We start from the raw sequence: 27,634 nt of genomic DNA, 5'->3' as shown, positions 1-27,634 counted from the left end.
TCCCACGGTTCTTAGAGGATCAGAGTGTTTCTATTTCTGCAGCCGAGAACGAAAAGCTGCAGCGAGTCAGCAGGGCACTGGGCCCCTCAGACCCCTGAGACCCCTCAGGCTCCCAGTCCCCTCCGGTCCCTCTGGACCCTCCGATCCCTCCGGTCCCTCCAGACCCTCCGGACCCTCAGCCCCCTCTGGTCTCTCTGGCCCCTGGGGCCCCAGATCCTCTCTGACCGCTCCTGGCTGCTGGTTCTGACCCAAACACCAGAACCTCCAGAGCCTCTGTGGTTCATTCAGTTATTCCTGCAGGTGAGTGGTTGCCATGGAGACGCACGGCTCCATATTTAGCCTGCTGGCTGCTAATCCTGTTAAAGCAGCAGGAGGCTGTTCACAGAGTGACCCACTGTACAGACAGACTGATCCCAATCCCTGACCCCTGACCCCTGCTGGGCAGGCTGGAGGACAGACTGGAGGACGGACTGGAGGACCTGTTGGACATGTTGGATCCTCCTGCAGACTGTGAGTTTATTAAAAACTGTCTGACAGGAAAACCAAAACTATAAATTCAGATTAAAAACTAACTGATCTCATTTGGAGCTGGTGGGGAGCTAACAAAGGATAGAAGCAGCAACATTTGAAATAATTTCCTTGAAAAAACTTCATGGTTTTTAGCTGTTCAGATAAGCAGTTAGTGCGCTAACAGAGCGAAGGAAACATGTAGCGGACACTCCCACCCGCTGCTGGCTCTGAGCCCCACTAGAGGAACCAGAACTCCAGGAGGGCATGACTCCCTCTGCTCCAGTTAGCAGTCTGTACTTCCTGTTAGCAACCTGTACTTCCTGTTAGCAGCCTGTACTTCCTGTTGCAGTCTGTACTTCCTGTTAGGAACCTGTACTTCCTGTTAGCAGCCTGTACTTCCTGTTGCAGTCTGTACTTCCTGAAAGCAACCTGTACTTCCTGTTAGCAACCTGCACTTCCTGTTAGCAGTCTGTACTTCCTGTTACCAGTCTGTACTTCCTGCTAGCAGTCTGTACTTCCTGCTAGCAGTCTGTACTTCCTGTTAGCAACCTGTACTTCCTTCTAGCAGTCTGTACTTCCTTTTAGCAACCTGTACTTCCTGTTAGCAGCTTGTACTTCCTGTTAGCAGCCTGTACTTCCTGTTAGCAATCTGTACTTCCTGTTAGCAGTCTGTACTTCCTGTTAGCAGTCTGCACTTCCTGTTTGCAGCCTGTACTTCCTGTTAGCAACCTGTACTTCCTGTTACCAGTCTGTACTTCCTGTTGCAGTCTGTACTTCCTGTTAGCAGCCTGTACTTCCTGTTAGCAACCTGTACTTCCTGTTGCAGTCTGTACTTCCTGTTAGGAACCTGTACTTCCTGTTAGCAGCCTGTACTTCCTGTTGCAGTCTGTACTTCCTGTTAGCAGCCTGTACTTCCTGTTAGCAGCCTGTACTTCCTATTGCAGTCTGTACTTCCTGTTGCAGTCTGTACTTCCTGTTGCAGTCTGTACTTCCTGTTAGGAACCTGTACTTCCTGTTAGCAGCCTGTACTTCCTGTTGCAGTCTGTACTTCCTGTTAGCAGCCTGTACTTCCTGTTAGCAGCCTGTACTTCCTATTGCAGCCTGTACTTCCTGTTAGCAGCCTGTACTTCCTGTTAGCAGCCTGTACTTCCTGTTAGCAGCCTGTACTTCCTGTTAGCAGCCTGTACTTCCTGTTAGCAGCCTGTACTTCCTATTGCAGCCTGTACTTCCTGTTAGCAGCCTGTACTTCCTGTTAGCAACCTGTACTTCCTGTTAGCAGCCTGTACTTCCTGTTAGCAGCCTGTACTTCCTGTTAGCAACCTGTACTTCCTGTTAGCAGCCTGTACTTCCTGTTTATGCCATCCGGAGCGTCAACATCTAATGACATCAAGCTCTGCGTCGCCTGTGTCACGATCCTTGTTTCTGTGTGTTTATTTTTGAGTTTTTTTCCTGTGTAGTCCTGTTCCTGTGAGTCTCAGTCCTGTCCTCCCCGTTGATTGCTCCCCATGTGTGTCTCATTTCCCCTGATTACCCGTGTGTATTTAAACCCACCTGTGTCTGTGTTCGTTGTCGGATCCTTGTCGTAGTCAGTGCCGTTTGTCTCACCTCTTGTGTTCGCTCCAGTAGAACTGTTAAGTCCTGGATAGCGTTAGCTCTCCTTTCCAGTCCTATGTGTCAGTTGCTACCGGTGTTTGGCTGTGTGCCTGTCTCTCTGCCGTGCTGCCTGTTTTTGGACTGTTTTGAGCATTTTCTTTATTAAAACCATCATATTCGAACATCCTGGGTCCGCCTGCGTCATCTCCTCACCACCTCAACCTCACCTTATGACAGCCTGGTTGATTCTCTCCAAACTAAAAGACAATAGCACGACTTTTTAAAACTTTTTAAAAGTTTAAAACTTTTTAAAAGTTTGCTTAAATTTTCATGACAGCAGGATGGAAACATCACCAGTAACAGAAATAAATATTAAATCTAATAAAACAAACCCCAAAATTCCCAAACAAGAGAAACACAAGAAATAAAGTAAAGTGGGAAGATTTAACAGTAAACAGTGACATGCGGTCAGGGGAGGCAAGTGAGGTAGAGCCTCACCTGTTATCAAGGAAAAATAATATGTAATGATAAAACAATTTATATTGCTATTTTCACCCTGTGGTTTGTATTATAAAGTACTTATTTTTCATTTAGCTCAACTAATTTTGCTTATTTTCCCCTCAAAATCGCTGGATTTTCGCATTTTTCCATTCAAATGCTCTGAAGCGAAGCAGGTGAGGCAGCAGCGAGCTGAGCCTCACCTGGACTGATCAACCTCTCTAACTGCACTGGCTGCCATTCGATGAGAGCAGGTCCTCCTGTCTGTACGTCGTGAACAAAATGGTTAAAAACATAATATATTAACCTATTTTCCATAATTTAGCTTATATATATAACGTACTGTGTTTTATGTCACCAACTGTGTGTGTTTCGTGTTTCGTGTGTTGAGGAGCGATCAGAAACGACAGAAAACAGACTCCAGGGGAGGCAGGCAGTTCTCCTGCCTCATGGCAGGGGGCGCTCATGATCCCAGATATTGTGACTCCACAACTGCAGAGTAAGACACAGTGAGCTAGCCATGGAGCTAGCCACACAGTAAATAAGTAAAGTACAGCGATATATTTGTTTTCTCCTCTCTTCCGACGTCAACAGGAAAGACTACATTTCTACAGTTAAACAGTTTTCTAAAGTGGGTTTTCAGTTGAAGCAGGAGATAATAACTAAAGTAAGACCAACACCGGAGCTGAAGGTTTTGCTTCGAGAGTTTGATGATTCTCAAACGGAGTAGAAAAGACATGCCGAGGATAGACTTGGCTTTGGATGAACGGATATTTTTGTGCAGAATTAGCGGTGCATGGATTTTATTGATAGATAAAGGTAAGACAGCAATAACATGTTTTTGTTTAGTTTTTTAATGAAATGTGCGTTTTGTGGGCTACAGTTTGTATGTCTACGTAATTCAGTAAAGTAGAAGCGGTAGCTAATCTACCACAGCAATTATTTATTAATAAAACATTAAGCCTAAAACATGCTACTGCAACAGACTGAATGTTCTGTTCTGTGTGCAAAATTCTTGAATTTTTGTTTTTGTTTTTATGTTAAATCCTAAAACATGAAGTGGCATTTGTAACAGCTGTAGTTGTGTAGTGTCTCTTTAAGATACTCCAGTATCTCTAATGACGTCACGTGTTTGCGCCGCGGCTTCTCTGTAGAGAGCGTGAGAGAAACGTGCTATAGTTGCCACATGGACATGTTAGCTCTCTAACTTTTGTAACGTTACGGGTAAGTTGTACTCTGCTCATTTTCATGTTTGATAATATAGCAGCCGTTCAACCGGGCTTTGTAAGGTTGGTGAAGAGTTCATTAAAGGACAACACTGTGGAATTCCCAGTATCGGTGTGGTTGTGAATTTTCTGTCGCCTCTTCTCCTTCCCTAATACAACCCAAACGTTACACATTGTTGTCAGTTGCTATGGCAACGGGTCTGCGCTTAGCTTAGCCGATACAAAGTGAGAAAGTGGTTTCGGTTTTTTCCCTTTGCTGTGGATCTTAGCACAAAATTAATACCTACATTTCTAAGTTTCACTGAATTAACGCGGCTATTGATAACATGTAAAAGATTAGCCTTTGTCCTCCAGCGTTGTATGTATGCAAGAAATTTCGGTCCGTAAATTAACATGCATGGTGTCTATATTTATAAATCGTAAGTCGATCAGTGCCTCACCGCACGTCACTGACAGTAAAGGTCTAAATAGAAACAAACTGAAGAGGCTCAGAGTAACGCCTGTTTGAGTTTAAGAATAAATATAAATATTTTATATTTTGTGATCATCAGGAAGAGAAACTAATTGAGCTTCCCCTGAGGTTCCTCTGAAACTCTGCGCTCCGGTTCAAACGTCGAGCTAACACAGCTAATGCAGCTAACACAGCTAATGCAGCTAATACAGCTCATGCAGCTAATACAGCTAATTCAGCTAATGCAGCTAATGCAGCTAATACAGCTAATTCAGCTAATACAGCTAACACAGCTAATGCAGCTAACACAGCTAATGCAGCTAACGCAGCTAACACAGCTAATACAGCTAACGCAGCTAATGCAGCTAACACAGCTAATGCAGCTATGCAGCTATGCAGCGAGCGCATCAGGAATCCTCAGAGAGATCAGCAAACAGATCAGCATGCTCAGCTCTTCATTGCTGCCAGCCAATCAGGAGCCTCCGCTGCTTCCCCAGGTGGATCCAGCGTCATGGAGACCGACTCTGAGGCGAGAAGCTGCAACCAGACACCTGCTGATTAGCTCCCCAGGTGGAGGGGGGAACAGGTGAGTCAGAGATGAGAGGAAAGTTAGAACTGTTCAGATAGAGCTGCAGCTTTCCATGCGGCACATGCATCAGCTGGACGCTCTGCAGATGTGGATCAGATCCTCCAGATCCATCAGATCCCCTTCCGTCTGGACATGAAGAGCAGGAAGCGATCCTTCATCGGTACGTTCTGCTTTCCTTCCACAGACGATAAAAACTGCTGAGTCACCACTGTGTTGGGTTTAGTCCAGAACCTCCAGAACCTGATCCAGAGGAGGAACTTTGCTCTGATCTTCCCAGCGTTCCTTTAGTTGCTTGCTGTTCCGCTCGGCTCCTCCACAGCATTTCAATTAATCTGGACTTTGACTAGGCCATTGCAAAACCTTGACTCTCCTCTGTTTAAGCGATCAGCTGCTGGGTTTGGATCATGGTTCTGATGATGACCCGGTTTGGTTCACATTAGAACACTTCATGGTCCAATCAGAGACTGCAGGTCCAAACCGTCTGCTGGTTTATCTGGACCAGAACCAGAACAGTTCTGCAGTTTAATGCTGCAATCAGAACAAAACCTGAACAAACTGTGAACTCCGACATTTTAGTTCTAATCTGTCGCTGGGAGAACCTCAGTCAGGTTCTGGTTCTGACCCGGTTTGACCGCACAGGAGAACATGAATTATTCACTCTAAGAACAGGTGAGGTTGGAATGGGGCCTGAACAGAACCTGGGAGACGAGCCGGACTCATGCAATCAGAGCCACAGTGAAAACAGAGCCGGCGCCGAGTCTGGGCTCAAGTATCGGACCGGTTCAACCGGTTCTGCTGCTGCTGACCAACATGGAGACTCCTGCTAGTCTCCATGGCAACAATTTGTTACACAGTAAAAATTAACAGCAACAATTTGACTCATTTAATCCACCGTAGGAGAAAATGTGGTTCATATTTCAAGATTTCCATCATTTTTATCTGTAACAGTTTCGGACTGAGCTGAATGTTTAGTTTGGGGCTAAAATGATTCGGTCACGTGAGGCTGGAGGAGGTTCTGCTGGCACCGGTTCCGAACTGAACTGGACCGGTTCCGGATCCTCGATTCTCCCGCTGCGGATCTTCTGCATTATGACTCAGTTATGTAACTGCATGTTAGTGGAGCAGCTGGACTCGCCGCTGCGTGACGTCACAGCTCCAGCTTTACGTAACCGCTGGTCCATAAGCTGCTCTGGGTCAGAACCGGAGGAACATCTGGGCCTCTGGTTCCGTAAAGGTTCCGGGATCAAAGGTTGCAGATGTTGCACCGTGTGATGGCGCAGCCTGAGGAAGAGGAGAAAGGACAGAAACTCTTCATCATCTTCCTCCTTTTCATCACCGTCATTCCTGCTGCTGCAGCGGAATCCCGTGACGTCATGGCCCAGTTGCTGTGGTTACCGGTGACGCAGCAGGGGGCGGGGTCCCCCGGTACCACGTGTCCCTTATAAAGCGGCGCGTCGGGGTCGCGCAGCAGCAGTCTTGCGCAGCTTCAGAGGAGATACACCGGACCGTCGGAACCGGGTCGGAACCGAACCGCGGGAGGATTCCTGTTTATTCTCTGCCTTTGGAGATTCGGTTTTGATTCCCGTCCGAACTGGCTTCCCGCTGCGCAGCGCTCAACATGGCGGTGACCGAGGCGGGATGCGACCTGACCTACTGCAAGATGCGGGGGATCGTTGCGGTTCTGACCGGTGAGCCTCACAGCACCCTATCGGTACCGGTACCAGGCCCGAACCCGGCGCCTTCACCACACAGCAGGACTCTAATCAGAACTTTAGTCTGTCACGGAAATGCGGTTTAAATTTAAATAGCGGAGCCAGTGCGCCTGCGCAGTAGGACTGTGTGACGGGCTGAATGGAAAAAGCCGCTGGGCTCTGCATGAATGGAAACCCGGCTGGTTGCGTAACTAATAAGCCGCAGCTTTGCACAAATCTTTAACAATCACGCAGCAACTGACCGCAGAAAGAACGTTCAGATGTCCAGATCGCAGTTCGGATCGTTTTTAATCAGACCGGTTCTTTTTTTTCTCTGCAGCTTTCATCAAGGAGAGGAAAATGGGTCTGAACGATTTCATCCAGAAGCTGGCGGCGACCCCGCACATCTGCCAGCAGTGAGTATCTGAGGGGCAGAGGCGGGATAACTGCCCCGGGTCAGGGGGTAAAACTGGGCCATAACTGCCCCGGGTCAGGGGGTAAAACTGGGCCATAACTGCCCCGGTCAGGGGGTAAAACTGGTCCATAACTGCCCCGGGTCAGGGGGTAAAACTGGTCCGTAACTGCCCCGGGTCAGGGGGTAAAACTGGTCCATAACTGCCCTGGTACAGGCTTCCTGCCCCCGCTCCTAATCTGCCTCCAGGAAGCCAGAATAGTCTAATCCCTGATGTTCTGGAGGTAAATCTGGTTGGGATTACGGTGTGACTCACCGCTCAGACCCGCACAGCTGCTGCCGCCTGCGGGAGAAAGTCAGACATCCTGTGGCGGCTCTAAGCCGATCCTCAGACGGTACAGGCTGGACTGGTGCCAGAGGTCAGCCAGAGGTCACCTGCTGACCCCTGACCTGCACATCCTGTGGTCTGATCAGAAAAAACATTTTAAGGTTTAATTTTTTTAATGTTTCTTTGTTTCTGTGCTGCAGCTCTGAGGGGAACAACTTCCTGAAGATCGATGAGAATCAGAACGAAGCTGAAGATGGAAGTCCAGTAAGTTCATCTCTTCACTTTCAACCTTTATTTAAAATAAATCGGTTCCTCCAGCAGAGCTGAGCTTAAATGATAATCTGACGTTCTTATGCTATCTATAGTGGCCTTTCTGTGTTTTATTTCCTTTGAATGTTATTGTTAAAACTTGGACAAAGCTTAGAGTGTCTACAAAATACGTTAGTAACATATTAATACAATAAACAGAAAGAAGTAGAAAAACAGAACTAATCTGTGCATTGCTCCCAAATAAAGTGCAAAAAATAGAAACAGTCTTTGAGGCAGAGTTCAGAAACTATAATAACTTTAAAAATAAAGTTAAATATGAAGAGGGAATCTGAAACTAAAGTATCGATCCGACACATATTTAATTAATATTACCCATATTTTAGATCGGTTATTTTGTCACATTTTGCTGTTGGACTGCTGATGTTTGGGATCTGCTGTACAAACAATAGTTTTTTTTTCTTCATTTAAATTCTTCCAAAAAATCCACATAAAAAAAATCCAACAACTATTTTTATTCTCTGAAGAAGCGAAACTCCAGACTTCCCATGAAGTGGGAAACGCTGCCACCTGCAGGAGGGAGTTGGCGTCATCAGAGCTGCAGGTTCTGATCCTGTTCAGCTGGTCGTTCTGGATCAGTGTGAGCAGCTGAGACCATCCGTCTCTGTTTGGCTCCAGGGTTTATTCCTCCTGCTTGTCTTTCAGATGTACCTGAGTCCGCGCTCGTCGCTGGCCGAGGACACTCAGTGAGTTTCTGCTCATTTCCTGTTTTATGACCTGAAGTCGGTTATCAGACAGGAAGCTGATTTATTCTGTCTGTCAGGATCAAGCCGTGTGACTTCGACTACCTCAAGATCATCGGGAAAGGCAGCTTTGGGAAGGTGAGTGATCTGCGCTTTGCTCCTGGCGTCGTTTCTGTTTCTCCTCTGACGGTTCTGGACCTGGTTCTGCTCAGGTTCTGCTGGCCCGGCACAGGGAGACCACCAGGTACTACGCCGTCAAGGTTCTACAGAAAAAGATCATCCTGAAGAAGAAGGAGGTGAGTCGTTGGCGGCAGCAGGTGAGCGGCTCCTGGTGGGACAGAGTATAACGGTTCTGGTTCGGTTCTGATCCAGCAAAAGCACATCATGGCGGAGCGCAGCGTGTTGATGAAGAACGTCCAGCACCCCTTCCTGGTCGGGCTGCACTACAGCTTCCAGACCACCGACAAGCTCTACTTCGTCCTGGACTACGTCAACGGAGGAGAGGTCAGTGTGCAGCTGGAAGGGACCGGTCCGGTCCGGTCCAGATGTTGACTCCGTCTGTTCCCTGCAGCTCTTCTACCACCTGCAGAGGGAGCGGGTCTTCCTGGAGCCCAGGGCCCGGTTCTATGCGGCGGAGATCGCCAGCGCTCTGGGCTACCTTCACTCTCTGCACATCGTGTACAGGTGAGGCTGAGCCCCAGCGCCCTCTGGTGGCCGCCGCGGGTCACGGGTTTTAATGCCGCCTGCTGTCCGGTGTTCCTCAGGGACCTGAAGCCTGAGAACATCCTGCTGGACTCGCAGGGCCACATCGTCCTGACCGACTTCGGACTCTGTAAGGAAGGCCTGGAGCCCAACGGAACCACATCCACCTTCTGCGGGACGCCGGAGGTAAACGCCAGAAAACATTTGAACTACCGTTGGTACATTTTAAATGACAGTTATTACATCTGGATCTGGTTAAACTCAAAATAAGAGAATCTATCAACAGGAAATATTCAAAAATGTTTACAGAAAGAGAAGATATGAATTTTAAAAACCATAAAATGAGAACCTGTGGAGTGACTTTATGAAGCTGCATGGATAAAGAAATGAATAAATGTAAAATCATAAACGTGTTAAAAAAGCTTCTAGATGACTTTAAGCAAGATGGACACACATAAACTGTAAAATAATACAAAATATTCTTGGATTATTCAGATATAAACAGCATAAAATTATGTTTTCTAGTTATTGATACATTTTCAAGAATTATATATATGAGTGGGGATTTAACAAGTGTAAACTTCTCCCTGTCTGAATAAACCAGTAGCCAAAATGATTCTCGTCTTGCACAACATTGTTGGGTTTTTTTTGGACACTGTAAAAACTAAAAATCTTACTGAGTATTTTTGTCTAGTTTCTAGTGCAAATATCTCATTTCACTTGAAATCAGACAAAACTAAGTTTCTTTTCAGCAAACAAATAGGAGCTTCTTTCATGTAAATAAATCCTTAATGGTGATTTTTTGCCATATAGGTGACAGAATCTGCCAGTGGAATTAGTCATTTAAAAAATCAATATTAAGGATTTATTTACATAAAAAAGTCCTTATATCTTGGAGAAATTTTACTTGCCATTTAGTTTTGTCTTATTATGAGACATTTGCTCTATAAACTAGACAAACATAATTTGAAATAAGTGTTTTTGCAGTGTGTGTCTTTATATATATTTGTATGTTTTCTGATTTGTTGGTGGTAAAGCATCTAGCGGTCCAGGAGGGTCGTGACGTTTGTGTTGGTTTGTGTTGCAGTACCTGGCTCCAGAGGTCCTGCAGAAGCAGGCGTACGACCGGACCGTGGACTGGTGGTGTCTGGGCTCGGTTCTGTACGAGATGCTCTACGGACTCGTGAGTCTCACTCTGTCCCATTTCTGCTGCTTTCTGCTCGTCTCTGCTGAACCGGCCGCTAACCGGCTAACCGTCTCCCTCAGCCGCCGTTCTACAGCCGCAACACGGCGGAGATGTACAACAACATCCTGCACAAGGCGCCGGTGCTGAAGCCCAACGTGTCCAACGCCGGCAGGGAGCTGCTGGAGGGGCTGCTGCAGAAGGAGTGCTGCAGCCGGCTGGGGGCCAAGGACGACTTCGTAAGTCCGCCTGACCCGCCGCGGCGCCGTCCCGACTGGGACCGGACCTCATAGTGTTGTGTTTCCCTGCAGCTGGAGCTCAAGCATCACTCCTTCTTCTCCCCCATCAACTGGGACGACCTGATGGCCAAGAAGCTGGCGCCTCCCTTCGTCCCCTCCGTGGTACGGTCACACCAACATCTGGAGCTGGTTCTGATCCAACCCAGAACCCGGGTCAGAACCAGCAGCTAGATGTTGAGCAGTGGATGATTGATAAGTGGAGAGCCATAAAAATGATCATAATTTAGTTTATTTAGTTTTAAGAGTAAAAAATAGAGGTTCATTTTGTAAAGCCATATTTTCATCACGTTTATTTATAAATGTCTGTTTCAAACTAAATATTTAACTTGCAAGCTGAATGTTGATCTCAAATTAAAACATGTAGCTCCAAACTAAATGTTTAGACATTTAGTTTACCTATTTAACCTGAAGCCAATTACCAGCTAACTAAATATTTAACTTGCTAACTAATTAGTTAATTTGAAACTGATATTTATACATGAACGAAAACATGACATTAAAAAAAATAATGGTTTATTTTTTAATGTTAGGCTAATAAATTTGGATTGCTAGCCCCGGTTCTGACTTCCGGTCCGCTCTGTTCTCCAGTCCGGTCCCACCGACCTGCGGCACTTCGACCCGGAGTTCACCCACCTGCCGGTGTCCGCCTCGCTCTGCAGCGACTCGGCCGCGGTGACCGGCAGCGTCCGGGAGGCGGCCGGAGCCTTCCCGGGCTTTTCCTACGGACCGCCGTCCGACCACGCCTTCATGTGACCGGACCGGTCCGGACACGAGCAGCTCTGGTACCGACTCAAAAGCATGTTGGCCGGAGGGACTCATGTTGCAGCACCATCGGCCCGACGGGCCGAACCGACCCAACAGGAGAGCATGTGCCAAGTGGAGGCGTTTCCGGACCTGAGGCCTGTTTGGGCCGGTTCTGGAGCCGCTGGTGACGTGACATGAAGTGCCTGACGTTGGGACGGCTCCATGAAGCTGTGTCGCCGTTTGGACCTCAGAGGAGGCGCCTTCGTTACCGGACCGGTCGGTTCTGCTCGTCCAATTCGTGTTTTCACGCAGAAGCTGAATTGCACTCGAGGAAACGAGGGTCAAAGAGAAGCCGAGCAGCTTCGGAACCAAAGGGTCCAAACGTCTCTGCTTCCGGTTCCGGGACCAAAGCGACGCTTCCCTCGACCCGTTTGTCCTCGACCTGACGAGGAAACCTGCAAATGATCCCAACCTGTTTACCTTGAACGACCTGCAGCTCTTCCACCTGTACATATCATAGAGGATATTCCCAGCTGGTTCTGATAGACTCGTGTCGGGTCAGAACCAGCGGTGACCTGGTATCGTTCGGTACTGTCCACCAGCACCGTAGCATCTGTTTATGCGTCATGTAGAGCAGAACTGTGTCGTCTTGTGCCTGATCCGTGTTGAAACATATCTCCGTCCCTCCAGAACCTTCTAGAACTTTAGTCTTACAGAAGTGCTTCGTTTGGTTGGACAGGAACCGCAGGCCGGAGCCGGATCCGGCTCGGTTCTGAAAAGTGCAATAAAATGTTCCCACAGAATATCTCCTGATCCCGCGTGGTTGTTCCTGATTGAATTGGAGAGCATCGTCACTCGGAGAGGAAATGTTCCCGGAATGAAACCGGTCCTGAAGTTCTTCCATATTTGGAAGTTTGTTTGTTTTTCTGTGTTTTTATTTTCATGTAAAGCAGAAAATTGGCTCCTTGAAGTGAAACTCTGAGCTGAGGTCTGGATCACAAATGCTAAATAAAAGCTTTCAAACACAACCAGACTGTCTCCTTTAATCCCACAGAAAAAATGTTCCTGTCATTCCAGAGGAAATGAAGATAGTTGCACAGAAATGATTTTCAAACATCACAAGATGCTGACATTCATCAGCAACTAAAAGCCAGAGGGATGCATAACGACCTGACTGCTGATGGATGTGAAAGTGTTCAGGCGATGGTTCAGCCAGATGGCGTCATGTTCACGCTTCAGTTCAGAGGCGCTTCTTCCACCTGGCCACCAGGGGGCTCCACAGCTGCATGTTCAGCCTCATCTCAGCAAAATTAAAATGCAGTATCCCGTTTATATCTGTAGTTATCTCATGTTTATTACATCTTTTAAATGCTTTTAAAAATAGAGAATAACTAAGCTACAAAGATTAACTTGGGCTGTTTTAGTCATTATTACATCATATTTTGTTGGTCCGCACCGTTTGTCACACGGAGTGGCGTAGGCTGCCGACGGAAATGACGTCAGACAAAAATACGGTGAGTGTCCCAGAAAAACAAGACAGAAGTGACGCATTTGTTGGTGATGTGGGCTGATGAGATGTCTGTTTGTGTTTCTTGGGTTATTAATAGATATTCTAAAAACTAAAACTAAATTTATGGTTACCGAAGCTAAAAAATGTCAAACGGAGCTGTAACTGAAAGAGTTTTATACCAAGATCCAAGGAGTCATAACTGATTTCAGGCTAGCAGAGACAGTATGTTGTAAACATGACGGTAAAACTTTCTAAAACTGGATATTTTATACAAAAATACAGATTTGCTTAGTTAAAATGCCCTATTTACAGTTTACTGCACGTGGATACTTTCATGTTTTGTGCTGAAGTGTAGAAATGTTGGGGAGCTAGTTTCAAAACAAATTGATTTTTTCTAACAAACATGAGCCTTAAAAATAAGGCTACTATTATCACATAAATCCATTATTTTAAAAATCCAAATACCTGAAGTTTAAAGACAGTTTTTCACATAATTCAGATGTGTTATGCAAAAGCAAAGACAGTGAAAAATGAACGTTGGTCAGTGGGGACATGCTCATTTGGCTGACCTCTACGCTTCAACAACCCATAACATTTTTCAAAACAGAATTTTTCAAATATATTTGCATGTTACATTAGCAAGACACATGGATATTCCATTTATTGATTTTCTCAAAAAATGTGGTTTGCATTATGTGAAAATCTTTGAGATAAACCTGAGACACATTATGCTAACAGACCCGGTACCGGTTCTGCTCTCATTCAGAGAATGACCCTCCTGTGTCAGCAAAATAACTTCTCTTTAATGGGCCCCAAATCGGTTCAAGGCCCATGGGCCCCATGGTTGTAAATCCGTCAACAGGATCCTGATCCCAGCGGTAAAACATCTCAAACTGCTCATGTTTGGTTTCTCTTATTCATTTTCAGGATCATTTTCTTTACTTTGAGTCTCCTGAAGATCTGGGAAGTCTTCCCGGGTTGATGAGCAGCAGCAGTTGCTTCCAGTTGCTTCCTTCTGGCAGGATTTGACCTCTGACCCCGCTCCTGTTCCATCTCACCTGTCAGCCCTCATCCCGTCAGCGACCTCAGAGATGTGAACGTTCTGCGCATGCGCTGTGGATCCCGTAGGAGCTCTTTCCTGCCAGATAGTGCTCCCTAACAACAGACAAAGCTTTCCTGCGTGGATTCCCGGGGAGAGAGTGGATCGAGGCGCTCCCGGATCCCCTTCCATGGTAAGGCCGGGCTGCGGGCTGCGGTGTCCGGGCAGAGGGCTGCCTGGGAGCCAGGGGGGACGGTTTCCTGCTCCGGGGTTCAGAAGCTGACACACGATGCCTGGTGGGACCGACTAATCCCTGGAGCAGAAAACTTCCCTACCCTGGTTCCGCCGGAGCATTGTGTAGTTCAGTCTGAATTATTCCCAGTAATGAAGAGTCGGACCGCCGCTAACGGCGCAGCTTAACCCGACAGAAGGAGACAGAAAGGAAGTTAGCTTTAGCTGGCTAACGTTCCCGTTGCTGGGTGCAGACTAACTCCTGGCGCCGTCAGTGGTGTTCCGGTCCAGATCTATGTGCCGCCCCCAGATCTATGTGTCGGTCCGGTTTCCTCAGGGATGAGTTGCTTCTTTCCAGGAAATAGCCGGGTTCGTGGCTGCACCCTTACTGTGTGCTCGGTGGGGTGTATTTCCTGGAGTCAGCGGTCTAGCAGCAGGATGTTTACGGCCAGGTAAACAGAGCCGGTTCCGGGCTTAAACAGGTTCGGGAAGAACCGGGTCCAGAGCCTCCATCCCTGCTCTACACCTGAGTCAGATTCCCTTACATCATCCGGTTCTGCGGAGACCTGGTTCCGATCCAATCCAATAGTCAGTCAGAACCACCAACTATGGCCCACATCAGACTGGACCCGATACCGGTTCTGCTCTCTGTTTCCTGAGCTGATAACACCGCTTCTCTCCTCAGTCCACCATTAATGACCTCTGCTGATTTATTTATTATTAGTCTTGTTTTTCTCAGATCTTCTGAAACGTTTTTCACCAGAACACAGTTTGAAACACATCCACATTATTTCCACAAACATCTGGAACCATCTGGGGCAGCAGAACCCGCCGCCCCCAGCAGTTAGTGAGATGCAGCCGCCACCCTTCATGGGCTTTTATTACAGCGATTCAGAGACACTGATCAGGGCCCAGTTGCCCTAAAAACCAACGTTACTGGATGGTGGAGGGACGCCGGAGTACCTGGAGAGAACCCAAACATGCATGAGGAGAACATTTCCACACCAGAACCTGCTGGAACTGTGAACCACAGGGCTGGCACAGAGCAACCCGTACCGTCTGTCTGCGGCCGTTTGACTCCTGATGGGTTACATTTAGACTGGATGGATGCATCAGTCTGTCCGTCCGTCCGTCCGGAGTTGTCCTGATCCGGTTCCTGATCTCAAACAGGAAGTAGTTTTCTCTGAGTTCATTGCTGATGTCTTTCCTTCTTGGCGTTGGGTTTTGGAGGTTGGAGATGTTCTGCCAGTTTTTTTCCTGGTTCCAGGAGGTTCTAAAACTTGGAAGCATCAGTTCTCCCCAGTCACCCGGTCCTGGTCCAGTTCTGGTTCTGTTGAACTGGTTGCTTCGCTGTCTTGAACCCTGGTGAACTTGATGAATCTTTTTTTAGTTGGTTTTTCCGCTCTGGCCTCCTTTCCTTGCTGTTGTGACAGTTTAGTGGTCCAGTTATCTAAAGCTTGTGTAAGTAGTTATTGCGGCTGAGCGGACGGATTCACGCGGCACGTTTCTCTCCCAGAACGTGTTCGGCGAGGAGCTGGCCGACACGTCTGGCGGTTTTAAATTAGCCGTCTGACCCACTTTGGGCCTCTCTCGGCATTATGTCAGCGAGATAACGGCTGGGCGCCTCCAGCTGTGGCCGATGGACAAAACCAGGTTAGATCTTATCCGGCCAGGCGAGTGTTGCTGCACCTGGGCTCATAATGCTGGGTGGAGATGTTTTCCCTGAATGTAGGTTAGGCCTCGTGTAAGGCGGCCCGCTCCCCTAATCCACAGGTCACCGCCGTGATGGAGACGCTGGTCAACGCCACGTCCACACGTGCCTCACCTGCACGTCTCGTGCTGCAGATCAGAGCGAGGCGCCGCACTTCCTGTGGCGCCGGGCGGGGCGGGGGGCTGATGGGTATTTATGGGGCAGGAGGAGCGGAGCCGCCTCACAGCGCCGGTGTTTGTGTGAAGCAGGGTCCAGAGCGGCGGTCCGACTGCAGAGCGTAGCTGAGCCTGGAGACGTGGTGGCGCACCCCGCCGCAGAGATGGACGACCCGCAGGAGCTGCCGGTGAGTCGCAGCGCGGCTAGCATAGCGTTAGCCTTCAACCGTAGCTCTAATCTGACTAAATCTGGTTTTACTGTTTGGTGTTCAGCTTGAAATGCAGCCGGTGACACAAAGATTCATTCATGCTTTTATTCTGGAGATGTGACGTGACGATTTCCCATCTGAACACGTAGAACTGGTTTAAAGTAGTTGGACAGCAGTAAATAATCTGTAATCTCCAGTTAATCTGAAAGATCGTAAAAATAAAGGTTTTCTTTCCAATGCTGGGACTCGGCTTGTTCGGTTTGTTCAGGCGAAGAAGGCGAAGCTGGAGGCCGACGGGGAGCAGGAGTCGGAGCTCAGGTTGGATTATCATCATTTCTCCTCAGATTAGCATTAATCTGTAACTCAGATGAAGGTTCTCTGTTCTCAGGAGTCTGAGCTCAGACGGGACTCCAGCTGCTGCTCTGGCTTCATCGGAGGAGGACGGCTCCTTCTCCGCTCTGTCTGCGGCCCGGCTGGACCCAGGTGAGCAGAACCAGAACCATTTTCCTTCCTGTCCTCTGGATGTTCTTGATGTTTTCTCTGAGCCTGCTGTAGTTAGCATGTTGCTGCAGTGTGTAAAGACGCCTGCATGGTTTTGTTTTCCCTGCAGGGGAGCAGGATCAGGCGAGCGGCGCCAGAGGAGAATCGGACCGGCCGATCGGCGACGCCGTCGACTCGTTCTCCCATCCAGGTACGGCGCCGGCGCTGAGAAAGCTTGCGTGTCTGGACTAGGGGTTGAACGACTACATATGTTTTAAGGTCGACTACATCATGATAATAGTCGAGTCGATGTCGACTAGTCGCGGTGACGTCATAGTGACGTAAGCGCAAAAAACCCTTCACAACTACTTGGAGGCTTTATCAGCTATTTTCACAGCAAATATGGACCCCCCCCCCCCACACACACACACACACTCCCCTTCTCCTGCTTTTACTAAGTCTATTATGCAGAATTAAAGAGCAATAAACAGATCATTCTTCGTGAGCAGGGAGAAAAGTTCGTTGCACAAAGTCGGGTATGACTTTTTTTTTTTTTTTTTTCCACACACCGGCTGATGCTGATGATCTCTGGATAGTTACTCGTATAGGAGTCAAATTATCACACTGACCACAATGTGCTTTTGGAACATCACAAACCAAACTTATTATGAACGGATCCCGTTTGGTTACAGTTGAATTTAACGAAACCTCCTGCTGCTCCTCCTGCTGCTCCTCCTGCTGCTCCTCCTGCTGCTCCTCCTGCTGCTCCTCCTGCTGCTCCTCCTCCTGCTGCTCCTCCTGCTGCTCCTCCTGCTGCTCCTCCGCCCGATGCGCAGCATGATCTCTGCTGACTCAGCAGCGGCTCTCTGAACCGACATGCAGACGGCGGCCGAGATCACCTCTATCAGATCCTCAGGATGAAGCTTGGACTTAGTTTCCAGATGTAGTCAAACCATATCTTTATAAGAGCGTAAAGCTGCCAGGTTAAAAGCTTCAATACGCAGGGTGATGCTGATCAGTTGGATGGATAAAAAAGCCTGACATCATGACGCGTTGTAACACATTACTGCGGTAGTCTTTTTTATATATATATATATATATTTAAGGATTTTTTTCGGCACTAGTTTATTTGACAACGACCTGACTGTAGGGGGGCAGAGAGAGCGGAGAGAGGCCTGGGCCCAGCGAATGGAGGACGGGAGTCGGACTCCTGATTACCGCGGGCTAAGGTCTCTGTATGCGGGGCACCGCGCTAACCACTGCGCCGCGCAACGCCCCTATTGCGGTAGCCTATGTTGTAATTTACAGTTTGTAATTATTAAATTATTTACATTTTTATACAATTTGAGCTTTCTGACGAACTCACCTAGTCCACCTTCTTTAATTTTCTGGGAAAAATCTGTTTAGTCATGTGATTGCGACTAGTCGACTGGCCCAGATAAAAGTCAGTGCAGAGAAAAGAATCGACGAGTCGACTAATTGGTGCAACCCCTAGTCTGGACCGGATTCACTCAGAACCTATTCTGTCTTCCAGATGGCAACTCGGCTCAGTCCAACTACAGTCAGCAGGTTTACCAGGAGGCCAGGTGAGATTCTGACAGAACCGGCCCGGTTCTGGAGGCCCACTTCAGTCCTGAGAGTTCATGCTAATGTTTGCTTTCTGGATGAATGAATCTGCTGTTGTTTGCTTGGTCATGTGACAGTGATGCAGCAAAGGATTGTGGGATGTTTAACTGAAACAGTAGAGGTCAATATATCGGTTATCGACCATATCGATCAGTTCATCCTGATATGATCGCAGAGGATTGAAATAAATACTGATAAAGTAAAAATGAAGCTTCTGAGAAAATGTTTTATGTTTGATGGAGACTTTAGATAAATAACTAAATCATTTTAATCAGTCACAGCTTATCTCTGCTCAGGTGGTTCTGGTCCGGTTCTGGTCGCAGCTGGGCCAGAGCCTCAGACTCGAGGTCGCCCCCTTGGGGGGAAATGTGTAGTTTGGTTTCAGAGCTCCTGTCCAGCAGGGGGCACCTGCAGCTGGTTGCCATGGAGACCTCTCTCTTCCAGTTTGACTCCTTCAGGCTGATCTCACTGTGCTGTTCTCTGTGTTGCCATGGCAATGCTGCTCCAGCCCTGCAGTGACATCCTTCAGCAGCCAGGTGGCGTTCCAGTCCGCCGTCTACTCCTCCTTCCCTCAGAGCGGTCAGACTTACGGCCTCCCGCCCTTTGGTTAGCCCCGCCCCTACCTCCCGCAGCATCATGCCTCTCTATGCCTCCGCCGTGCTCTGACCCCATCCTGCTGCGCCCCCTGCAGGTGCGCTGTGGCCAGGTGTGAAGACGGAGACAGGGCTGCCTGAGGCGCCCCCCGGTGGCCAGACGGGGTTCCTCAGCTTCAGCACAGCCTACACCTCCACCCAGCCGGGCCAGCTGCACTACTCCTACCCCAGCCAAGGCGAGCTGCACACACACACACACACGCACGCACGCATGCACACACGCACGCACGCACAGGCATGCAGGCACACACACACGCACGCACAGGCATGCACGCACACACACACGCACGCACACACGCACGCACGCACGCACAGGCATGCACGCACACACACACACACACGCACAGGCATGCACGCACACACACACGCACGCACGCACAGGCATGCACACACACACGCACGCACGCACGCACAGGCATGCACGCACGCACACACGCACGCACGCACGCACAGGCATGCACGCACACACACACACACAGGCACGCGCACACACACGCATGCACACACACACGCACGCATGCACACACACACACACGCACACACACGCATGCACACACACACGCACGCACACACACACGCACGCACACACACACGCACGCACAGGCATGCACGCACACACACACACACAGGCACGCGCACACACACGCATGCACACACACACGCACGCATGCACACACACACACGCACACACACGCATGCACACACACACCCTCCCTCCCTCCCTCTGAGGTGTAATGATGCTGTTTCTGCCTTCAGCCTCCAGCTTCACCACGTCCAGCGTTTACTCAAACATCCCCTCATCAGCCGCCGTCAGCGGCGGCGCCACCACCGCCGGACCGCAGGTGAGGACAAAACGAGCATCTGGACTGTCGCTTCTGTCCAGAACCAGAATCCCTGCAAGAACATGTTGGGTTCTGGTTCTCTGTGGGACAAGAACCAGATTTCCCATTAGAAAATGCTATTTCCAGTTAGCATATCTGTCACAAAGCGAGTCAAAAATAAAATACAGACTTAATAATTGGTCCCTGAATGCCAGAGAAGACGTTGGCTAATGAGTCAGAGTTCATGTCATCCAGATTACGTTTCATTGTGAGAGTTAAATTAAACTGTGACTCTGAAAACAAACTTTTTTTTCATGGAGTCTCACAGTAGCAGCGCTGCAAACCAAACTTACCTCTGGGTCAAAGGTCAATCATCGGTTCATTCCAGGTTTCATCCACCAATCAGGGAACAGCTCATTGATCATGTGATCAGTATTATGGTGGTTTCTTTTTAATGTATTTAGTAACCTGGTACCAGGTTCTGGTGTCTGACCCGGTCCAGTCTCTCCAGTCAACCTCTTCCTCCTTCCTTCCTCCAGGAGTTCAGCAGCTACAGCTCACTGGGACAGAACCAGTTCTCCCAGTACTACCACCTTCCTCCCAACTACACGTCCTCCACGCCGCCCAGCGCTGACGAGCACGGCTCTGGTACCGGCGCCGGCGCCGTGGGGTATTCAGCAGTGAAGTCAGAAGAGGCCGCCTCAGCTGGACCGCCCACAGGAGGTTCTGCAGAACTTCCTGACCCAGATGCTGCAGTCAGAACCCTGGCGGTTTGGACAGAGCCAGGTCAGTATCATCAATCTGTTTACCTGTTCTGCTGCAGATGCGTCACCGCCTGAGAACCCGCCAGCGGGGGGCGCCAGAGATCAGGACGAGGTCGGCCGCAGGAACTCGGTGGGAAAGTCCAAAGCCAAGGCCAAAAAGTCTGACGGCTCGCCGCCCGCCAGCAGCGACCTGGAGGTAAGCTCACCCGCTGCGGCTCACCCGCTGCGGCTCACCCGCTGCGGCTCACCCGCTGCGGCTCACCCGCTGCGGCTCACCCGCTGCGGCTCACCCGCTGCGGCTCACCCGCTGCGGCTCACCCGCTGCGGCTCACCCGCTGCGGCTCACCCGCTGGAAGGGGGCGGAGCCTCATTGTTCACCTCTGCTGCTTCCAGCGCGTCTTCCTGTGGGATCTGGATGAGACCATCATCATCTTCCACTCTCTGCTCACCGGAACATACGCACAGAAGTTCGGCAAGGTGAGGTTCTGATCCGAAGCTCCGGTTCCGGACCAGAACCAGGATTTTAACACAGTTCTTGTTGCTTAGGACCCGGCGACCATGCTGAACCTCGGCCTACAGATGGAGGAGCTGATCTTCGAGCTGGCCGACACTCACCTGTTCTTCAACGACCTGGAGGTACGGTCCAACAGAACCTCAGATAACCAACAGAACCTCAGATAACCATCAGAACCTCAGATAACCAACAGAACCTCAGATAATCAACAGAACCTCAGATAACCGATCAGAACCTCAGATAACCATCAGAACCTCAGATAACCATCAGAACCTCAGATAACCGATCAGAACCTCAGATAACCAACAGAACCTCAGATAATCAACAGAACCTCAGATAACCATCAGAACCTCAGATAACCGATCAGAACCTCAGATAACCAACAGAACCTCAGATAATCAACAGAACCTCAGATAACCGATCAGAACCTCAGATAACCGATCAGAACCTCAGATAACCGATCAGAACCTCAGATAACCATCAGAACCTCAGATAACCCATCAGAACCTCAGATAACCCATCAGAACCTCAGATAACCCATCAGAACCTCAGATAACCATCAGAACCTCAGATAACCGATCAGAACCTCAGATAACCAACAGAACCTCAGATAACCATCAGAACGTCAGATAACCAACAGAACCTCAGATAACCATCAGAACGTCAGATAACCAACAGAACCTCAGATAACCGATCAGAACCTCAGATAACCAACAGAACCTCAGATAACCAACAGAACCTCAGATAACCAACAGAACCTCAGATAACCATCAGAACGTCAGATAACCAACAGAACCTCAGATAACCATCAGAACCTCAGATAACCATCAGAACCTCAGATAACCAACAGAACCTCAGATAACCAACAGAACCTCAGATAACCAACAGAACCTCAGATAACCGATCAGAACCTCAGATAACCGATCAGATGTGTTATTTATGTAAATGATGTTTCTCCGGGTTTCTTCTAGGAATGTGATCAGGTCCATATCGAGGACGTGGCGTCTGATGACAACGGCCAGGACCTGAGGTCGGTTCAGTCACTCACCCAGAACCAGAACTGTTGGCCCGGTTTCCCTCGTCTGAAGTCTCTCCGTGTTTTTCCTCCTCAGTAACTACAACTTCATGGCCGACGGCTTCAACGGTTCGGGTGGCGCCGGTGGAGCGGCAGGGGCCGCCGCGGGGGTCCAGGGGGGTGTGGAGTGGATGCGGAAGTTGGCCTTCCGGTACCGGCGCCTAAAAGAGATCTACAGCAGCTACAAAGGGAACGTGGGGGGTGAGTTTGGACCGCAGAGCAGCTCCAGAGTTCACAGGAACGCTGGAGACAAAACGCACCACCGAGTCTGAGCTCAGAGAGGAGACGACAAACTGTGGTTGACCCCGTTGCTAGGTGTGTTGCTAGGTGTGGTTGACCCCGTTGCTAGGTGTGGTTGACCTCGTTGCTAGGTGTGTTGCTAGGTGTGGTTGACCCCGTTGCTAGGTGTGGTTGACCCCGTTGCTAGGTGTGGTTGACCCCGTTGCTAGGTGTGGTTGACCCCGTTGCTAGGTGTGGTTGACCTCGTTGCTAGGTGTGTTGCTAGGTGTGGTTGACCCCGTTGCTAGGTGTGGTTGACCCCGTTGCTAGGTGTGGTTGACCCCGTTGCTAGGTGTGGTTGACCCCATTGCTAGGTGTGTTGCTAGGTGTGGTTGACCCCGTTGCTAGGTGTGGTTGACCCCGTTGCTAGGTGTGTTGCTAGGTGTGGTTGACCCCGTTGCTAGGTGTGTTGCTAGGTGTGTTGCTAGGTGTGGTTGACCCCGTTGCTAGGTGTGGTTGACCTCGTTGCTAGGTGTGGTTGACCCCATTGCTAGGTGTGTTGCTAGGTGTGGTTGACCCCATTGCTAGGTGTGTTGCTAGGTGTGGTTGACCCCGTTGCTAGGTGTGTTGCTAGGTGCGGTTGACCCCTTTGCTAGGTGTGTTGCTAGGTGTGGTTGACCCCGTTACTAGGTGTGTTGCTAGGTGTGGTTGACCCCATTGCTAGGTGTGTTGCTAGGTGCGGTTGACCCCTTTGCTAGGTGTGTTGCTAGGTGTGGTTGACCCCATTGCTAGGTGTGTTGCTAGGTGTGGTTGACCCCGTTGCTAGGTGTGTTGCTAGGTGTGGTTGACCCCGTTGCTAGGTGTGTTGCTAGGTGCGGTTGACCCCTTTGCTAGGTGTGTTGCTAGGTGTGGTTGACCCCGTTGCTAGGTGTGTTGCTAGGTGTGGTTGACCCCATTGCTAGGTGTGTTGCTAGGTGCGGTTGACCCCTTTGCTAGGTGTGTTGCTAGGTGTGGTTGACCCCGTTGCTAGGTGTGTTGCTAGGTGTGTTGCTAGGTGTGGTTGACCCCGTTGCTGTGTGTGTTGCTAGGTGTGGTTGACCCCGTTGCTAGGTGTGTTGCTAGGTGTGTTGCTAGGTGTGGTTGACCCCGTTGCTAGGTGTGTTGCTAGGTGTGGTTGACCCCGTTGCTAGGTGTGGTTGACCTCGTTGCTAGGTGTGGTTGACCCCGTTGCTAGGTGTGTTGCTAGGTGTGGTTGACCCCGTTGCTAGGTGTGTTGCTAGGTGCGGTTGACCCCGTTGCTAGGTGTGTTGCTAGGTGTGGTTGACCCCATTGCTAGGTGTGTTGCTAGGTGCGGTTGACCCCATTGCTAGGTGTGTTGCTAGGTGTGTTGCTAGGTGTGGTTGACCCCGTTGCTAGGTGTGTTGCTAGGTGCGGTTGACCCCATTGCTAGGTGTGTTGCTAGGTGTGTTGCTAGGTGCGGTTGACCCCGTTGCTAGGTGTGTTGCTAGGTGTGGTTGACCCCATTGCTAGGTGTGTTGCTAGGTGTGGTTGACCCCGTTGCTAGGTGTGTTGCTAGGTTGACTGTTCAGACTCTGAGGATCTGAACGGTTAGCCGTGTTAGCAGCTCTCTGCAGGCCTGAGATTTTTCATGAATTGACGTCACTAAGAGCTACTTCAGGCTTGGTTGTGAAGCCGGGCCTGGAACCAGAATCTGGACCCGGTGCTGTCGTCTCGCTGCAGGTCTCTTGAACCCCATAAAGAGGGAGCTGCTGCTGCGGCTGCAGTCTGAGATCGAGAACGTCACAGACTCCTGGCTCACCACCGCTCTCAAGTCCCTGCTGCTCATCCAGTCCAGGTCCGACCCAGATCCGCTCGACCCAGACCCGGTTCCGGTCTTCCCATCCCGCTCATGTTGTTTTTCTGTTCTGCAGAGGGAAGTGCATGAACGTGTTGGTGACCACAACCCAGCTGGTCCCAGCGCTGGCCAAGGTTCTGCTGTACGGCCTGGGAGACGTCTTCCCCATTGAGAACATCTACAGCGCCACAAAGATCGGTGGGTATGACCCGGCATGGTGGACCCGGTCCAGACCCGGTCCAGACCCGGTCCAGACCTGCCCAGCCTCATGGTCTCCTCTCCTCCCAGGGAAGGAGAGCTGCTTTGAGAGGATCGTCTCTCGCTTTGGGAAGAAGGTGACCTATGTGGTGATCGGAGACGGCCGAGACGAGGAGTTCGCAGCAAAGCAGGTACGAGGTTCTGGAGATGTTCTGGAGACAATTTCCAGGTCCGGATAGTGATGGAAAAGGAACCAATTGTTTTTCTCTATGTTTCATTAACCATCCGTCTCCCTGCAGCCGCTTTATTTAACCTTTGACCTCCAGTAAATCCATAGAAAACAGCAGCAGCAGATGGTGTTACTGGATTTACTCCCTCTGCATCCACACCAGCTCCCTACAACATGGAGCGTAGTTTAACTACAGTCCATGCATGTCAGATGACTCTTCAAATATGAATGCTACCACAATATGAATGCATTAAACGAAGCCTGGACATAATGAAGGAGTTAGCTAACGGAGCGTCACCGAATTGGATCATTTTTGTTCCCCGGGACAAAAACAGCAAAAACTAATAATTATATCCAAAGCATGCAGAGCAGTTGAATCCTCCAGGAGGCAGCTAGCAGCTAGCACACAGCGCTAACAGGAGGCTCAATGCTGACCACCGGCCAGGACGTCTCTACCGACACACAGCATTCATGTCTACAATCAGCTTTGCTGGCCCTTTTATTAGCAGCTTAGCGCTTCGCTGTGTCCCTCGCCTCCATAGGGAAGGAACCGACCCTCAGTCAGACCAAGTCTTCCAGAAAATCCCTCCTGATATCCTGGCGGAGGTTCCTGAAACGCTCGTCCTTCAGGTCTCCAAAAACGGACGTTCCCCTCTGATGTGGGAACGTTCCCGAGAAAACCGACATTAACCAGAAGAGGCTCTGATGCCGCGGCGATGTGAGACTCCTGAGCGTTAATACACGCATTTCTGAGCGGTTCGACTCGCTTACCTGCAACTGCAGCAGAACTGAACTCGGATACAAAATCACCGCCAGGAAAAAAAATGGCCGATTCTCAGAACTGATTAGCTGGAAGTCATGACCTTGTTCAGCATTTCCACAGCAAGTGGTGACGTCATAGACAAGGACAGGTTACAGGCAAGAGAGAAAAATGAACAGACTGAAAAATATAACCCAGAGAGAATAGAAAGACATTTATGCAGCATTCCTGGACACTCAACGTACAAAAACAACATTTATGGGATAAAAAAGTGGATTTTGTATGACATGTCAAATTTAATGGCTCCAGGTTACAGTGTAGTTACCAGTTTTGTCAGCAGGAGGCGCAGTTTCACTGCTTAATCCTGTAATAACAAACTTTACTGAATGATCAGTTGTCCCAGAAATGACTACAGTAACCAATAATAATAATAATAGTGGAAGTTTACGTGTGTACAGCGATCCCTTGGTTTTTGCCTGGGCTGCGTTCCGAAAATAACCCGCGATAAGTGAAATTCGCGAAGTAGTTACCTTTAGTTTTTTACAACTATTACAGAGTATAATTAAATACTCTACATTGAAACCAAAGAACAAAACCTGTTTTCAGGTCAGCGGATGTCTGCTTGTATCAATCACAGCATTAATGTGATCCGGAGTCGTGTCATAAAGCGACTCCTCCAAGCTGCGAGATTCACAGCTGGATCTGCTGCAGAGCCTCCAGCCACTGTTTTTTCCAGCAGGTATTCAAAGTTTCAGTTTCCATTTCCTGAATGGCCAATCTGTATTACGTATATTTTAGCCAATCAGGACGCAGAACACAATGCATTGTGAGAAAAATGCCACACAAAAAAAATCCGCGAAGCAGCGAGGATCTCTGTATATTTATATATGAGATTATAAAATGTTAACCTCTAAGGAATATTTAACCCTGGTACTGGAAGACATTTTAAATGTCCAGAATAAACAAACAAAACAGCAATAATTAAACAGTGCAAGCTAATCTCTGAGCTAACATGGCGTCTCCTCCTGCAGCACAACATGCCTTTCTGGAGGATCTCCACCCACGGCGACCTCGTCTCCCTCCACCAGGCGCTGGAGCTGGACTTCCTGTAGACATCCTGCGCCTGGCGGCCATGTTTGGGGGCGGAGTCTGAGTCCGCCCCGCCCTGTATGGCAGCTAAACTCACCGCCGCTCAGACTGACTCACGCTTCACTTCCCCCGTCTCCATCTGGACGTCCTGCAGAGGACTTCCAGTCCTGGAGACGTCCGTTCGGTTCAATGTGTTTTAGTCTGGACCCAGAAAGTTCTGCTTCTGGACCGCTGTGCTCTGTGATCCGGTCCTGCATGCTCCCACCCGATCCAAACCGAGACGATGAACACTCAGGTCGTCTTTAATCCCAAAGAACCGGAACAAAAGATCCCTGTGAAGGTCTGGATTCCATCGTCGCTTTCCCTCAGCACAGCAGAACTTTATCAGAACTTCACCATGGCAACCAGAACCGGCAACTGAGCTCCACCTGCTGCAGACCGGACCGAACCAGACAGATTTGTCCTTCAGACACGAACAGGAAGCGGAGCGAATGTTCTGATTGGACCGTGAGGAATGTGGACCCGGTGTGTTTGGTGACTCGGCGTATTTATGTCCTGTGCCTTTAAGCGTCGCTCGTGTATCTGCAGCTTCTTCGTATCAAAGTGTTATTTTTCCATTCAGACGCTTCTTCATTTTCCTGTTCTGCCTGCACTGAGACCCGGAAGCTCTCCGTCCGGCGCCGACCCAAACACGGCTCGGATAAAGTCTCTCCGTGTTTCGTTTCATCTCACCAGACGCTCCTTTGGTCAGGAGCGTCGCTTAGTTGCTGCGACAATCACAGGTCAGGTTACTGCGGAAAACTGCGGCAGGAAATCGCGACAGAACCTCCGGTTGTGGAGAACTTTGAGACATTTTGGTCAGAACCTGCAGGTTGGCAGGAAATCTCCTGAAATCCATGGAAACCAGTCTGACCAGGCCCGGTTCTGAACTCGGTCCTGGTTCTGACCTCAGGCCCGGTTCTGACCCGGCTCGGTTCAAGTCGTACATCAGTTCTGAAGAAGCAGCGGTTCTGATGGACCTGCTGGTCCGTTTCCTCCTCGGCGTTTCTTTCTGTTCATCTCACTTCGGAGCCGAGCAGAACCGGAATGTGGTTCTGGAAACTCGGACCGCTCCGGTCCTGAACCGTCCGGGACTGTAAATACATTTTAAACCTTTTCTGGCTCAAGTTTCTGATTTCCACACATTCAGCTCATGGTGCTTCAGGTCCGAACTCCTGATTCAGGAGAGAAATTTACGACCGACGTCGATAAAAACCGTCC

The 27,634-nt window shown here is 49.4% G+C and overlaps 2 protein-coding genes across 4 annotated transcripts; both read left to right on the top strand.

Annotated features, from left to right (window-relative positions):
* Nucleotides 1-6,329: 6,329 nt before the first annotated feature.
* LOC106911072 (serine/threonine-protein kinase Sgk1) lies at nucleotides 6,330-12,264 on the top strand. The gene is made up of 13 exons (XM_014977803.2): nucleotides 6,330-6,555; nucleotides 6,899-6,974; nucleotides 7,499-7,562; nucleotides 8,271-8,311; nucleotides 8,389-8,446; nucleotides 8,521-8,604; nucleotides 8,681-8,812; nucleotides 8,880-8,992; nucleotides 9,073-9,196; nucleotides 10,098-10,193; nucleotides 10,277-10,432; nucleotides 10,505-10,594; nucleotides 11,081-12,264. The coding sequence occupies exons 1-13, from the start codon at nucleotides 6,486-6,488 to the stop codon at nucleotides 11,243-11,245; spliced, it is 1,269 nt and encodes a 422-aa protein (XP_014833289.2). The 5' UTR covers nucleotides 6,330-6,485; the 3' UTR covers nucleotides 11,246-12,264.
* Nucleotides 12,265-13,597: 1,333 nt separating this feature from the next.
* Nucleotides 13,598-27,530, top strand: eya3 (EYA transcriptional coactivator and phosphatase 3). Of its 3 annotated transcripts, none has more exons than XM_088010570.1 (19): nucleotides 13,598-13,978; nucleotides 15,976-16,070; nucleotides 16,360-16,409; nucleotides 16,465-16,574; nucleotides 16,702-16,782; nucleotides 18,106-18,157; nucleotides 18,706-18,803; nucleotides 18,889-19,026; nucleotides 19,607-19,692; nucleotides 20,211-20,394; nucleotides 20,495-20,631; nucleotides 20,829-20,912; nucleotides 20,982-21,071; nucleotides 21,921-21,979; nucleotides 22,062-22,225; nucleotides 23,984-24,098; nucleotides 24,175-24,296; nucleotides 24,387-24,487; nucleotides 26,317-27,530. In XM_088010570.1, exons 2-19 carry the CDS (start codon nucleotides 16,047-16,049, stop codon nucleotides 26,395-26,397), a joined length of 1,776 nt encoding a protein of 591 aa, XP_087866696.1. In that variant the 5' UTR covers nucleotides 13,598-13,978; nucleotides 15,976-16,046; the 3' UTR covers nucleotides 26,398-27,530. The 3 variants fall into 3 exon arrangements, with proteins under 3 accessions (XP_087866696.1, XP_087866697.1, XP_087866698.1); XM_088010571.1 differs by having other exon boundaries at nucleotides 15,973-16,070; XM_088010572.1 differs by having other exon boundaries at nucleotides 13,599-13,978; nucleotides 16,480-16,574.
* Nucleotides 27,531-27,634: the final 104 nt, after the last annotated feature.

The sequence above is a fragment of the Poecilia mexicana genome, unplaced genomic scaffold (genome assembly GCF_051168715.1).
Source record: "Poecilia mexicana isolate PSO_F unplaced genomic scaffold, ASM5116871v1 scaffold_11, whole genome shotgun sequence".
Lineage (NCBI taxonomy): Eukaryota > Metazoa > Chordata > Actinopteri > Cyprinodontiformes > Poeciliidae > Poecilia > Poecilia mexicana.
Note: the sequence above shows the minus strand (reverse complement) of the source record. Positions and strands in the feature narration are given on the sequence as shown.

Excerpts from the sequence above, each read along its gene's own strand:
- LOC106911072 (XM_014977803.2), top strand. The coding sequence starts at position 6,486 with ATGGCGGTGACCGAGGCGGGATGCGACCTGACCTACTGCAAGATGCGG. Across the intron at positions 8,447-8,520 it reads GGAAAGGCAGCTTTGGGAAG|GTTCTGCTGGCCCGGCACAG; the intron begins GTGAGTGATCTG and ends GGTTCTGCTCAG. Across the intron at positions 8,605-8,680 it reads TCATCCTGAAGAAGAAGGAG|CAAAAGCACATCATGGCGGA; the intron begins GTGAGTCGTTGG and ends GTTCTGATCCAG.
- eya3 (XM_088010570.1), top strand. The coding sequence starts at position 16,047 with ATGGACGACCCGCAGGAGCTGCCG. Across the intron at positions 16,071-16,359 it reads ACGACCCGCAGGAGCTGCCG|GCGAAGAAGGCGAAGCTGGA; the intron begins GTGAGTCGCAGC and ends CGGTTTGTTCAG. Across the intron at positions 16,410-16,464 it reads GAGCAGGAGTCGGAGCTCAG|GTTCTCTGTTCTCAGGAGTC; the intron begins GTTGGATTATCA and ends ACTCAGATGAAG.